General features: G+C 46.2%; 1 protein-coding gene across 1 annotated transcript; it reads right to left on the bottom strand.

Moving 5' to 3' along the window:
• Positions 1-855: 855 nt before the first annotated feature.
• LOC105869190 (glutathione S-transferase A1-like) lies at positions 856-14,057 on the bottom strand. The gene is made up of 7 exons (XM_076003296.1): positions 13,888-14,057; positions 8,516-8,621; positions 6,051-6,102; positions 5,081-5,213; positions 3,034-3,175; positions 1,816-1,947; positions 856-1,246 (listed from the first exon to the last, which is right to left on the bottom strand). Exons 1-7 carry the CDS (start codon positions 14,040-14,042, stop codon positions 1,121-1,123), a joined length of 846 nt encoding a protein of 281 aa, XP_075859411.1. The 5' UTR covers positions 14,043-14,057; the 3' UTR covers positions 856-1,120.

Genomic DNA, 14,057 nt, shown 5'->3' with positions numbered 1-14,057 from the left:
ATCTGTGACAGGAGCCCCAAGAGACTAAGACAAACTCTCACCGGTTCCCTCCACTAGCAGGGAATGATTTTGAAGCAAAATCCAGATAGCATAGCACCTTTTCTATACATAATTAAAAAACCACCCTGGTTGTCAGTGGAGGAAAGACTACAGGGAAGTGGCGCTGCAGTCAGGGAGCCCCATGAGTCTGTCTGCCCTTCACCCCCTCTCACTTCGGGGGGGCTCCCCCAGAGAGCAGGAGGGCTCAGTGTGCACAGCCCAGACCCCCAAATCCCCGGGAGACACCAGCATTGAGGGCCCAGCATGGGGCTGAAGCTAGAACTGGCTCCTAACTCAAGCACTCTGGCATGGTGACAAGCAGGGAAAGTATGATTTCACTGTATTGATTTATATGTAATTCACATGTCTAGTCCGCATCTGGGAAGCCCAGGCCTGAGCGGCACCGAGAGAACTGAGAGGGACGCTCATGTCCGGGGCCCCACGCGGGGCTGGAGAGCACAGTGAGGGTGTGCCCTGTGCACCTGCAGGTCAGGGACAGCAGGGGGGCCTGGGAGCAGAGGGCGGGTCTGTTGTGTTCTCTGTCGTGTTCCCCTCTTGGAACACTGAAGAGTCCACAGCCGTAACAGCTGTTTGAAAATGCATAAGAGAGAAACTTTCGTTATCAGAAATAACACGACTCTCCAAGATAAGAAGAAAATTTCAAATTTTGCTATGCTGATCCCCAGAATGGTGACTCTTTTCCAGTGCATACCTGAAACTGTCAGATGTAAATTTCTGCACTTGACTTTTTGATAGTCTATATGACAATTGATACAGCACAATTCCTGGAGAATCAAACAAACCACATAAACTACATTTTCCTTTTGTACCAAGTTTTTAATTCTAAGAAAGTGGCAGGTCAAGAACACATTGGAAATCTGATTTCATGTCAGATCTGAATGAAAGGGAATAAATTTTAACTAAGTCAGCTCATAAGACTTTTATTATTTGATTAGCATATGTTAGTAATTTTTAAAGTTTATTAGCGCTGCAATAGTCACAATCAGCAATTAGGCAAGCACTTCATTGTTGCAAAATGTTAGAAGATTAGTCTTGCATGTGCTTCACAGCCATGCCTGCTTTACGGAAGCCTGAAAATCTTCTTGGCTTGTTCTAAAGATTTTGGATTCATGGGAGGCTTCCTCTGGCTGCCAGGCTGCAGAAACTTCTTCACATTGGGGAGGTTGCTGATTCTGGTTTTCAGGGCCTGCAATGCACAGATCACAGCCTCAGAGTGCAGCCCAAAGACCAAAGCAATTATCAGACAACCCAGGAAATCGGAGCCCTGCCACTCTACACACAGACCGCGTCCCCTCCTTCAGCACCAGTTTGGTGGCTGGGAACAGAAAAATAAAGATATGAGGAGAAAATATAGCTCAATAGCACTTTCCCCAAGGATGTCTCTAAGACTTTATTCTGTCCATGGTTGTCCCGACCGTCTTCCTTCCACATTAATCCTGTAGATTCATGGCTCTCAAAATAAAAGTCACCGTCCCAGACCCAGTACCTTGTCTCTCAAACTATTGGCTATCATGAGTCAAGTTTTGACTCAGTTACATTGGGGTAGGTTCCACCTGAAATTTCCATGCCATAGCAAGAATCTTTTCATGCCTCACAACCAGGGTCTGGAAGCTCATTTTGGAGACCTGGGGGCAGTGCCAGCCTGGAGGAGGCTGGGGTCTGAATGTCACCAGTCCAAGGGCCCAAATACCAGATTCCCTCATGGGAGCTGTGGGGCTGCCTCTCTGGGGGCTGTGAGACAGTGACACTGATCACCTTCAGCAGAGGGAAGCTGGCGGTGACGCCGGGGAGAAGCTCTTCCGCGTTGTAGATAAGTTCAACCAGGTGAATGTCGGCCCGGCTCAGCCTGTTGCCAACCAGGTAGTCTTGTCCGTGGCTCTTTAACACCTGGGGGGTTGGAGGCATCAGATCAGGGACACACGCACAGTCAGGCTGGGCACCTGCTTGTCCCCGAGCCTGTCCAGCCTGACCCTCCCACCTCCGTGCCCACACTGGCAGGTGTGAGACCCAGACCTTTCTCCACGGTCCCTGATCCATGAGCGAGAGTGAGAAGCAGGCTCTGCTCCCTGCTCCCTCCTCAGCTCCCGTGTCCTCTGCTCGTTCCCACAGCCCTGCAGAGTTCACCCCTCCCGCCCTCGCTGGCATCTTCCACGTGTGCCCGGGTCTCAGCACCGGCTGCGGCATGTTCTGTGTGCCCCGCGCCCTACAGCAGCCCCGACCTTCCAGGACGTGGCTCTGCTCTCTGCCGTCTCTCTCTCTGCAGTGTCCCTGGACAGCCCTCTCCACCCAGGACACCTCTCCTCCTTCCCTCCTCATTTCCTGGTCTATATGCTGGGATCTGAAGGAAACCTGGGTGGCCTTCAATTCATCAGCTTCCTTACCGCCTTGGCTGTGACTTCTAACTTACATGCATCGTAATTTGCAAGCTGAAGTGTTGAGGGATGAACTGCACTGAAGTCTGCAACTTACTTTGAAATGCATTAAAAAAAAAACCTTCCTCTCCATCCCACTGCTCTCCCTTTAGACACTTCTCGTCCATCCTGAAACACTGCAATATTCCTCTGATGGGAATCTGGTCTCGTGTCTCCCTGCACATGGAGTCAGAGTATTCTCTAATGTGTGGATTTCATCCTGTTCCTTCCAATCGAAGCCCCGTGTCTTCCTTAGAGTCCAGAAGAAACCCCGGTGTGTCTCAGAGATCTGCACAACCCACGTTTTAATTATGTCCGTGACATTTTTCTGAATACTGAACTCTAGGTTTGGGTCTAGTAAATTGAACTTTGTTGGAACCTTATAACTTGGGTATACAGGTGGTACAATTCGTCTTCACGGTCTATGTGTATAAAATGCCTTGAAAGTCAGAGTGCTGCCCTGGGGCTCAGGCTCACTCACTGAAAGTGAAGGTCACTGCTCCACAAATGCCCAAGGACTGTTTTTCTATTGCCCTCCGACACACTGAACAGCTTCACTTACTTTTTCAAAGGCAGGGAAATAGCGATTTGTTGTTTTCTCTTTGATCAAGGCAAGCTTGGCTTCCTTTTCCCCAGGTGGATGTATGGGGAAAATAATGATCATTTCATTCAAGTCTGCCATACCTTCTATATACATGTCGATCCTGAAAGACAAAAACACCGTCAAAAAACACTCCTGCCTTAGATTTTATGGTTTAAAGACCTAAGAGCATCAGGTGGAGGCAAAGTAATTCGCCTCCAGTGGGGACATTTTATATGTCAGCCAATTTGGTAGGATTTTACATATATAAACTTTTATTACATAAAACACCATATCGGGGTAGATGTGTTTCCAACATTTTTGTGATACATATGATCAAACACAGGTTCAAGGAGCGTCTGTGACCTGTCCCAAGTCATAGTCTTGAGATAAACTGATGGATTCCCTGCAAGTAACCACTGATACTGCACTCAATTTGACATCTCTATTGTTGTCTGTTCTGTGACCAACTTAGTGTGACTCAGGTGGCCAAAGACCTGCTGCCTCAGTAGCCTCAACAGAGGCCCTGGCACATCCATCCCGGCCATGATCCTCTTCCTCTCTCCCCACTCTGCTCCTCCCAGGCACCTGTCTGCGCCCAATATCAGCAGTTCTTCCACCCGTCTCCCACGAACACGCTCCCACGGCCCCTCCAAGCGCTGCGGCCCTGCTCTGGCCGCGTTTGCATCTCTCCCCACCCAGCGTAAAGACCCCTTCCCTGGTGCGATGCTGCCCACAGTCACAGCCAGTGTGGACGGCAGGAGACCTTCTCTTCTTTCCTGTCAAACTGGGTGTTCCACAATACTTTTTAAAAATAACAGTTTTATTGACATATATCCAGATACAATATCGGCCACCCATTTAAAGTATGATCAGTGGGTTTGCACACATTCAAGGAATCCTGCAAATATCACAACATTCTAATTCCAGAACATTTTTATCGCCCCAAAAAGAAAATCTGTACCAATTGATGTCTTCATTTCTCCCCAGTCCCCACTCCTCTGGCCCCAGGCAGTGACTGATCTACTTTCTGCTTGTATAGGTTTGAATATTCTGGACAATGTATATGAGAGAAATCCTACAAAATGTGGCTTTCTGGTTTCTATTCTGCAATATAATGTCTTTAAGGTCAACCATGTTGAGCGTACATCTGACTCCGACTCCTTTTCATGACCAAATAATGTCCCACTGGTGCCTTTGGCACATTTCGTTCCTCCATTCATCTGCTGATGGATATTGGGGCTGTTTCCACCATTTTAACTTTAGGAATATTGCTGTTATTTTGCATACCAGACTTTGTGTGGATGTATTTTCAATTCTATGGGTGATATACCTAGTAGAGAAATTCCTGGGTCATGGTAAGTCTATATTAAAATTTTGAGGAACTTCTAGCAGTTCCAACAAGGTTATGTTTTGAGTGATGAAGTCCCATCACAACAGGGAGGAGACCCCAGAGCACTGGTGGATTTGAATACATCTGGTTGCTTCCAAACTTGTATCAAAATGTTAGGTAACCCTGGCACCTTGGGCAGCAGGCTCTAGGAGCCCTTGTTAAGTGGATCAGTCCATAGAACTGGCTGATAACATAGTTTCCTGGTCATTATCCTTCGAATTACTAGAACTTGAGATTCAGCTCCTTTGGGCCCTTCTTCCCCAGGCTGTCATCTACACACACTCAAGCAATCTATCTCTTGTCCCTACCTGCTGCCTGGAACTCAGCGCCTAAAGGCCTGAGCACCTGGAATCAGGATTCCACCACCCTCCTGAGTTCATGCTTCACGAGTGTTTAGAAGCCTCTGTCACGGCGCTACACCCGTGGGCTGCACCCTCTCGCATGATCACACTCGCCTGAACCCACCCACGTTCCTCGTCCCTCACGTCCACAGGACTCTGCCACCCTGGACCTCAGTGCACATGCCCAAGGCCCATCCTGCTGCTGTCCTCACCCCTGCACGGTCCTGTTCACTCAAGGCAGGACCTCAAACACTCCTGGGTTATCTGGGGGTGCAAGGACAGAAAATGTACCTACAGGGCTCTCTCCTTTAAGTCCTTCCCGTAGAGGTTGTGCTTGCTGGCGATGTAGTTGAGGATGGCTCTGGTCTGCACCAGCTCCATCCCATCGATCTCCACCATGGGCACTTGCCCGAACATCAGCCGCCCGTCTTCGGGAAGAAGTAAAGAAAAGAGAGAGGGAGATGACTATGGGTCCCGCTCTTTCAGGATGAAAAAATAATTGGCGAAATGAATGAAGACAAAATGTAAAACCAAAAAATATTATCTGGGTGCCTAACAACTGAAAGAGCATCTTGTTACTAGCTTCCGGTAGTCCTTTCTCTTAGCAATTTTTCTTGTCATTTTTAGGCTTTTTATTTCCAATCCAGGTAAATGGTAGGCCCCTCATATTTTATGTGTTGATACATCTTCATGCACATTTTAGGAAGAAGCTGGGAGAGGTGACAACAGGGTGGCCAAGTGCATGTCATTTAAAATGGGAAGTTCCCAACATAAGTCTCCTGGTTTTCATGACATTTAAGGTTGTCTCTGAGAGAATTTTCTATGCACGGGTCCCTTTCTGTGCTCTTCAAAGCCTACAACATAGCTAGAATGTCACCTTGTCAGACTGGTGAGAGAAAAGAACTCAAGATGGACCTATATCTACTGCCTTCTTCTATGCATGTCCTTGTGTGTCCTTGTGTGGGTCCCTGAGCTGACCACAGCTGAATCATGGTGCAGAAAGCACGAGAAAGCAGGGAGAGGGCATTCTCGGGGCGCTGGGGATGGTTCCTTTAGCAAATACTAGGAGAGGTCTGGCTGTTTTCACCCTGAGAGTCGCCAGACCTGGTCCAGGACACACGCCCCTTCTGTTTTAACCACTTTTCTCCCTCTCCACCGTCCCAAATCACCACCCCAACAGGCATGGCCTGGTCTTAAGACCTCCCCGTGTACCTTCTACTAGTTACTAGTTATCCTCACAGAAGCACTTAGATACTTGTTCTTACCATTTCTTAACTTATCCAGATCTTCTGGAGTTGCTATATATTTCTCTTCGAACTGGAAGCAAAACAGTAAACGGGTTCTCATTAGTTCGTCCCACAGCGCTACACACTGTTACACTCGAATGGCCCCTGCCCAGAATACGACCTGGAGCAGGGAAGATTCCTGAGACTTGCAAGGGACACACATTAGTCTGGCCTTGAGAATTTGGAAATGCAGGTGAGACCCATGGAAAAAGGGGTACGGGGGGGAGCACAGAGCTGCTCACTCTTCACAGCAGCCCTCCGACCCCACAGTGTTTGTGGTGTGGTCATGATTTGGGAGGGTGAGTCACTGGAGGGAAGGGACTGGGAAGTTCTAGTTTTGGTGCTGCCATATCTCAGGAAATCCTGTGACCCCAAGAGAGATCAGAACAGAACCCGGGTGTCCCTGGCCTGGGGTGTGCTGTGACCAAGATTCTGACACCAAGGGGTGTTTGCTGCAATTTCAATCATTCTTTACCACTGCATAGTTTAAAAGAGGTTCTCAGTCATCTAAAGTTCAGGAAATTGGGGGTTCCTAACGTGCTCACTGCAGCAGACATTGCCGTGGTCTGTGATGGCACAGGGTCATGAGGTAGGTGCAAACACAGGACAGAGGCGTGTAAGTGAGGAGGGGTGTGAGCGCCAGCAATTAACAAAGCGTCCCATTCCAGACAGACAGAGGAGTGGCGGGTGGTCACTGCAGGGGTTGGGAGGGGGTGGCCGGTGTGACGTTGCTGGAGACCCCGAGGGACTGGATGGTAACCGTCAGCCTCTGGGCACCAGGAACCCAGAGCGCTGAGCGGGGGCCTCAGTCAGCCCTGCCCCCCAGTCCCTCAGTGCAGCAGGGGAGGAGAGGAGGGAGCCTGGGTGCTCGCAGCCTCACCCCTGCACCTGCTGTGCTGCAGTCGCCCTGCCCACGGCTCTGACACAGCCCTGAACTGCAAAGCTGACGTCTGCACAACTATGAGAGTGGGTTTTCCATTTGTGTTAATAAAATATTAATAGAAAGAAAACAACCAGGAACGACACTGGATTTGTTATGTGCTTGTTTCTTCATAAAACTGAGAAAGGATCAGGCTAATGTCCCAGGTGTGAACGAAGCAACAGAGAGAGTGCAACCCCGAGGCTGGGGTCCACATCCTCTGAGGCTGAAGGGAGCACACAAGTGCCCTTCAAGGACTCTGCCTCACCCTGACAGCCTCCTTTCCTGCTCCCGCCTCAGGGACAAGGTCTCCTGGGCCTGTCCCTGTCCCTCCCTCTCACACACTCCTGCTGAGCCTCAGTCTGCACAGGCAAGTGTTTTTCCCAGGGACACCTGCAGAGGGCAGCACTCCACAGAGTCACGCCCAGACACCCACCAGCACTTCCTGTTCAGACCCTGGGAAGAAGGGCCTTGGAACACTGTGGAATGCTGGGGTGTTCTCCTAGAGGCCCCCACTCCTCATTTTAGTCACCTACTTAACTTGTCTGTGTCCTCAGAGACGTGCAGGCTGCTCCAGGGCAGGGACCAGGTCTGTCTTGTTCTCTGTCTACCCCAGAGCCTAGCACAGAGCCTGGCACTTAGTAGGTGCTCAAGAAAATAATTGCTGAATGAGTTTGCTCAGTCTAACAGGAGGTTTGTTACAATCCACTCCCTCCTTCCCCCATTGTGCTTTATACTTTAATCACATTTAGCTTCTCATATATTTTACCTTTTTATTATGGAAATTTCTGGCATGTATAAAAATACATATAACATCCAATGATCCATTGTGTTTCAGTCACCTAGCTTCAGTAATTACCAACTGAAGCCAATTTCTTTCCTGATATGCCCAGCATCTCTCTCTCTGGTCATAATAGAAAATAAATTTGGGGTATCATTTCGTCTCATCCTAAATACTGGAATGTGTATGTCTAAAACATAGCAACTATTTAAAAAATAACAACCATATCATACCTAAAATCACACACAAGTACACTAAAACATTAAAAATAATTTGTCAATATCATCTAATATTCAATCAATATTCAGGTTTTTTGAAATTTATTTTTTATATATATTAAATTTTTAATATAATATTCTTTTTTCCTTTTTTAATTTTTGTTTGCCTGTCCTGTTGTGTTTGCTAAGTAGAATTACTCAGGTTTTTAATTTTATTATAAGTGTCACAAATTACCTTTTATACTTTAAGTCCAAATTTAAACGAGGTTCACACATTATGGTTAACTGATGTTTCTTTTGTTTCTTTTAAAAATATCTTTTCATTGTTTATGTGCTTTTGGATAAATAGATTTCTTCCATTTTCATTTGGTCAAATCACTCCATTTTTTTCTTAATAACTGTGGATATTTTCAGTGAAGGTAAAACTATTCACAGGTCATCTTGTATGGAAGCCTCCTGGCTTAGAAAAGGATTTTAATACAGTTCATTTTAGATATGACTTAAGTTGACCTAAGTCCCAACCTACCTCCACTCCAGCTGCAGCCAAGAGCCAACGGATGGCCTCCATTCTGCCCCGTCCATCGAAGTAGTGAAGCGTGGGCTTCCCCGCCATGATAGCAGTCTCTTGGTTTCTATAAGCATGAATGAATAAAGGAATGAATGGGTCCACAGAAACCAAATATACTTTAGGACGTATACTTGAGCAGCACCAGTGATACAGAACGAATGTCTGCCTTCCTCATGGCAGGGTTGGAGGAGTCTCTGGAAGATTTCCTTGGCCCCAATTCTCATGCATGAGTACCCACCACTGTGAAAATGCACCAAACCAGTCTCATGTTGCCATCTGTCCTTAGTTTGAGAAGCTGAAGAGGGCAGCCTGGATCCCACACAGGGGAAGGCCCTGGCAGCCTGGGAGGGACCTTGGAACCAGAGGACATCACTGGCAGGGAAGAGCAGGGGGGAGCAGAGTCAGTCTTCAGCTCTTCGGGGGCTGTTATGCTGCACTTGTTCACAAGCAGAACCGGGGTTTAGTCTTGTCCTGACTGTAGCCCAAACCTAAATTTCCTCTACAGAAATAGGTGTCCATTACTTTTCTATTGGATGTCTATATTTCCCTGCTTTTCAGTGAATTTTATTTTCCAATTGCAAAAAAGTGTAGTTGCTCCTTTAAGTTTTTATTATAAAAAAGGAACTTACATTGGCTTAGTATCCACCACATAATAAATATGCAATTTCTCATATTTATCCACATTTATTTGTCATAAAAATATTTCATATGGATTCTGTCATTATTCAAAGTTTACAGTTGAGGTTATTGATATCTTCAGAGGCTAAGTTACATCGTAAACTTAGCACAGTTTTTATTGGACACCAAAGTCTTGGAGCTTCTTTTTTTTTTTTTTTTCGAGACAGAGTCTCACTCTGTTGCCCAAGCTAGAGTGCCGTGGCGTCAGCCTAGCTCACAGCAACCTCAAACTCCTGGGCTCAAGCGATCCTTCTGCCTCAGCCTTCTGAGTAGCTGGGACTACAGGCATGCACCACCATGCCTGGCTAATTTTTTTCTATATATTTTTAGTTAGCCAATTAATTTCTTTCTATTTATAGTAGAGACGGGGTCTCGCTCTTGCTCAGGCTGGTCTCGAACTCCTGACCTTGAGGGATCCGCCCGCCTCGGCCTCCCAGAGTGCTAGGATGACAGGCGTGAGCCACCGCGCCCGGCCTTGGAGCTTCTTCTTTACACCAGTGTTTTTGGGTCTTCACCTACTAGTGGGTGTATAATTAACACAGTGGTCTCTGACTAGCAGTTTAAAGTTGCATGTCACAGAAAATACCAGTGTGTATCATGTGCCAAGGGCAAATTTTTTTTTGCATGTGTGGATTGTTAATTTACGTTGTGTGCAAGCGAGTGCACATATATGTCTGTGTGCTCTGGGTGGTTATACAAGGTAAGAAATACAGGTGACCGGGACTAGCTAAACACGTTTGACAGTTGTTGCTCTACTCCGCACTATCGGCATTTTGGGGTAGGTAATTCTGGCCGTGAGGGTCCGTGCTGTGCACTGGTGGATATTACAAAGCAGCATCCCTGGCTTCTATGCACAGGCAGGATAGTGTTTTGCAACCCCCATCCCATCGTGACAACCAGAAACATCTCCACACATTGTCGGATGTCCTTCAGGTGACAAAATCACCCCTGGCTGAGACCACTGCTCTATTGCAAGGCGGAGGGAGAGTAGCACATAGATGGCAGCCACCAGGATCGCCTCACACAGAGACCACGCCGGTTCAGCAATGGCGTCAAGCAAGCTTTAGCAGTGCTGTGACAAAACCACAGGATTCATTAAAGAGAGGATGTCATTACCTAGACTTAGGGAGGGACAACTTCAGTCTCATTTTTGGCCATCAGACCTCTGGTCAGAAAACATTTTTTAAAATGTTTTTGCAGGGGGCAAAGGCAACGTATGTAACCTAAACATTTGTACCCCCATAATATGCAGAAATAAGAATTAAAAAAACGTTTTTGCAAGATTTTATGGTTATTGAATTTTTAGCACAAAGATATTTTTCTTCACACAATAGTTATAATTCTAAAAAGGCATGTGAAATTTGAATTTTTATATGCTAAAATAATTTAAATGTTCCAGAAGCTTTTTTTTCCCTCTTTCTTTCTTTGACATGTTTTTTCTAGGTTACATATAAATGTATCTATCTCTTTTTAGAAACTTTCATTGAAATTTCCTAACCGACACCCACTGAGAAGTTTCCAAGTCCAGCCATGGCCGGCATGGACACTCATGGCTGGTAGGGAAGGTACGAGCTTGATTTGATCACTGCCTCTAAAGGGTTAAATCTAGTCAGGACAATAGGCTCCTGGACAACTGACAGAGCAGAAAGTGCCCAGCAGGGACCTCACTTAACAGGTTCCTGGGTATTCCAACCAAAACCATGATTTTCTTCTCAAAGCAAGTCAGAGCAAGGGAAAACCTGAGGACCTCCCCCTGCCCTCGTGGCTTATACCTCCAGAGTGGCATCGTCCAGGCTCAGCAACTGTTTTTACCTCTCAAACGTCTGCTTTTTACTCTTAGGTTAGGGACACTGCTTGGAGTTGTCCAAAAATCTGTTTATGGCCTATTTAAAAATGCTTGTTCTTTATTACTGTTTCAATTTCTTCCTCCTTGGGCACTATTTTTTGTGGTTTTTTTTTACTATGAATTTTTTTTTTTTTTTGAGACAGAGTCTCACTCTCTTGCCCTGGGCTAGAGTGCTGTGGCATCAGCCTAGCTCACAGCAACCTCAAACTCCTGGGCTCAAGCAATCCTTCTGCCTCAGCCTCCCAAGTAGCTGGGACTACAGGCATGTGCCACCATGCCCGGCTAATTTTTTCTATATATTTTTAGTTGTCCGACTAATTACTTTCTATTTTTAGTAGAGTCAGGTTCTTGCTCTTGCTCAGGCTGGTCTCGAACTCCTGACCTCGAGCGATCCTCCCACCTCGGCCTTCCAGAGTGCTTGGATTACAGGCAAGAGTCACCACGCCTGGCCTTCTTGTGAATTTTGTTTTGCCCTGCAAAGGCCCAACACCTCAATGTGACTTTTTACAGAGTCTCTGTGAGATTCTAAAAGCTTTCCTGTATAAGATCTTTGTTTTATTAATTTTTTTAAGTTGGCAATTATTGCGGGGCACTACTGACTCTTATCGTGTTACATTCTACTGGGTGACTTCATAAGTGTTATAAATACTAATCATACTTTCTACTCATATACTCATATGTGTAGAACCCCCCCCCATTATGTCCAGGGGGGTTATAGAGCTAGAAGAGTCTGAGAAGTCAGCCCTTTCTCCAAGTTTGTGATGATGTGACGGATACATTGAGCGACAGAGAGAGAGCGAGCATGAGATTTGCTAGCCGCTAGTTAGTGGCAAAGTCTGGATTAGAACCTAGGTCTTCTGACATTCAGACTAGCTTCTTTCTTCCTGTCATACCTTATTTTTGAATTTTCACAACCTGCAGAAGGTAGCATTTTTATGTGCCCCTTCCCCGCCAGGAGCTGTCAGGAAGCAGAGAAGTTGTCAGAGTCTATATGGACAGCATATCGCTCAAAATTCTGCCCTTGCTTCACAGGGTAAGACACAGCTAAATCTAGAGCCATATCTTTTTTTTTTTTTGAGACAGAGTCTCACTCTGTTGCCCAGGCTGGAGTGCCGTGGCGTCAGCCTAGCTCACAGCAACCTCAAACTCCTGGGCTCAAGCGATCCTTCTGCCTCAGCCTCCCGAGTAGCTGGGAGTACAGGCGCGAGCCACCATGCCCGGCTAAGTTTTTGTTTCATTTTTAGTTGACTGGCTACTTTTTTCTATTTTTAGTAGAGATGGGGTCTCGCTCTTGCTTAGGCCGGTCTCGAACTCCTGACCTCGAGTGATCCGCCTGCCTCCCAGAGTGCTAGGATTACAGGCGTGAGCCACCTCGCCTGGCCTAGAGCCCTTCCTTCCTCCCTCCCTCCCTCCCTCCCTCCCTCCCTCCCTCCCTCCCTCCCTCCCTCCCTCCCTCCTTCCTTCCTTCCTTCCTTCCTTCCTTCCTTCCTTCCTTCCTTCCTTCCTTCCTTTTTTAGCTTTTCCTTTATAGGGCTCATCATTTTAGAATACACTAGTATAGAGGAATTAAATCACAAACTAGTATCGTGGTAATAAAATAACCAATCCTGATTATGAAATCCACCACTCTGCTGTTTAAACAGTATTTATCAAAGCAATGGAACCCGCCCACATATCACAAACATAATGACTGTGCAAAATAGCAAAACAAAACAGGGTGTCCCCCAAATAGCCATACATAGGGAAAATGGGAAATTGTAGCTAAATGTACCTTTATTTACAAAATATTCCTTACAAAATCTTACAAAATTCTTCCTTTACATATACTTAGCTACAATTTCCCATTTTTCCTGTGTATGGCAACTTTTGAGACACCCTGTGGAGTGTTTTGCCAGGATAGCCAAGGGGAATATTTAATTTGGCAAATAGAAAGCATTTGCAAATGCTGTTAGACTAGAAACAAACAGCACAAGAGAAGGGCATCATTATTCTTAAGTTCCTAAGTTTCTCTAAAATGCCAGTCCACATACACTTGTACTGTGTTATACATGTAGATTCATTTGCAATTTTAAGACTTTAAACCCTACTCAGCCTTTGGTCCCACAAACATTGAACATGAGGAGGAGGAAGAAGAGGATGAGGTGGTGAAGAGCAATGAAGGGAAGGAGGAAAGGGAAAGGAGAAACAGGAGAAGGAGGAGAAGGGGAAATAGCACACTATTTGGTGTCTAATCACGAAGTATTAATAACTCATGTGAACAATAAGCTAATGTATGTGAAATCGATTATGTGTAAATTTAACTCCTACTGAGCAGGCACCTGGTATTGGTCTCCCACCTGGAGGGGTGAGTTTAGAGGCAGGAGAAGCATGCAACCATCAGGGTACATTTTCTTTCATTGCTCAAGTGGGACCCCAAATGGGTGACCCTGCCAAATGTAAATCCAGTATAATTCTGTGTTGCCTCCTGTATCAATCATACTGATACCTCCTATTTAACTGTGTGACAAATTGCGTCTAAGCTCCAACAAATGCATGGCGGTATTTTCAGATTGCATATACTATTGTCACTCTCACTTTTCTCACACCATCCAAGTCACTGCCCTTGTTTTCTAAATTCCCAAATCTTATTTTTGTTTAAAGTCATGTCGTTTACAAATTAGTAAACAATTCTTGAATTGTCTCCTGAGCACACTAAGAAGGCACAGTAAGAACATAAAGAACCCACACAAGGTAACACATTTAAACATACTCTCCTGGTGAAGCAGACACGAGAACATTTAGGAAGGTTCTTAAGGTCAGTACTAACCCAAGGAAGTCCTGGCTGCGTCTCTGCTCAGCTCCTGCAGGCCAGCTCCTGGGCTGTGCCAGCTGCTTAAATGCTGGGACACTCCTGCCTGCTGAGCTGGGCGGGCCCAACAGGGAACAGCCACCCCCACCCCATAGAAGGCTCCAGAGTTCCATGCTGGACTAGAAAGC

The sequence above is a fragment of the Microcebus murinus genome, chromosome 5, assembly GCF_040939455.1.
Source record: "Microcebus murinus isolate Inina chromosome 5, M.murinus_Inina_mat1.0, whole genome shotgun sequence".
Lineage (NCBI taxonomy): Eukaryota > Metazoa > Chordata > Mammalia > Primates > Cheirogaleidae > Microcebus > Microcebus murinus.
Note: the sequence above shows the minus strand (reverse complement) of the source record. Positions and strands in the feature narration are given on the sequence as shown.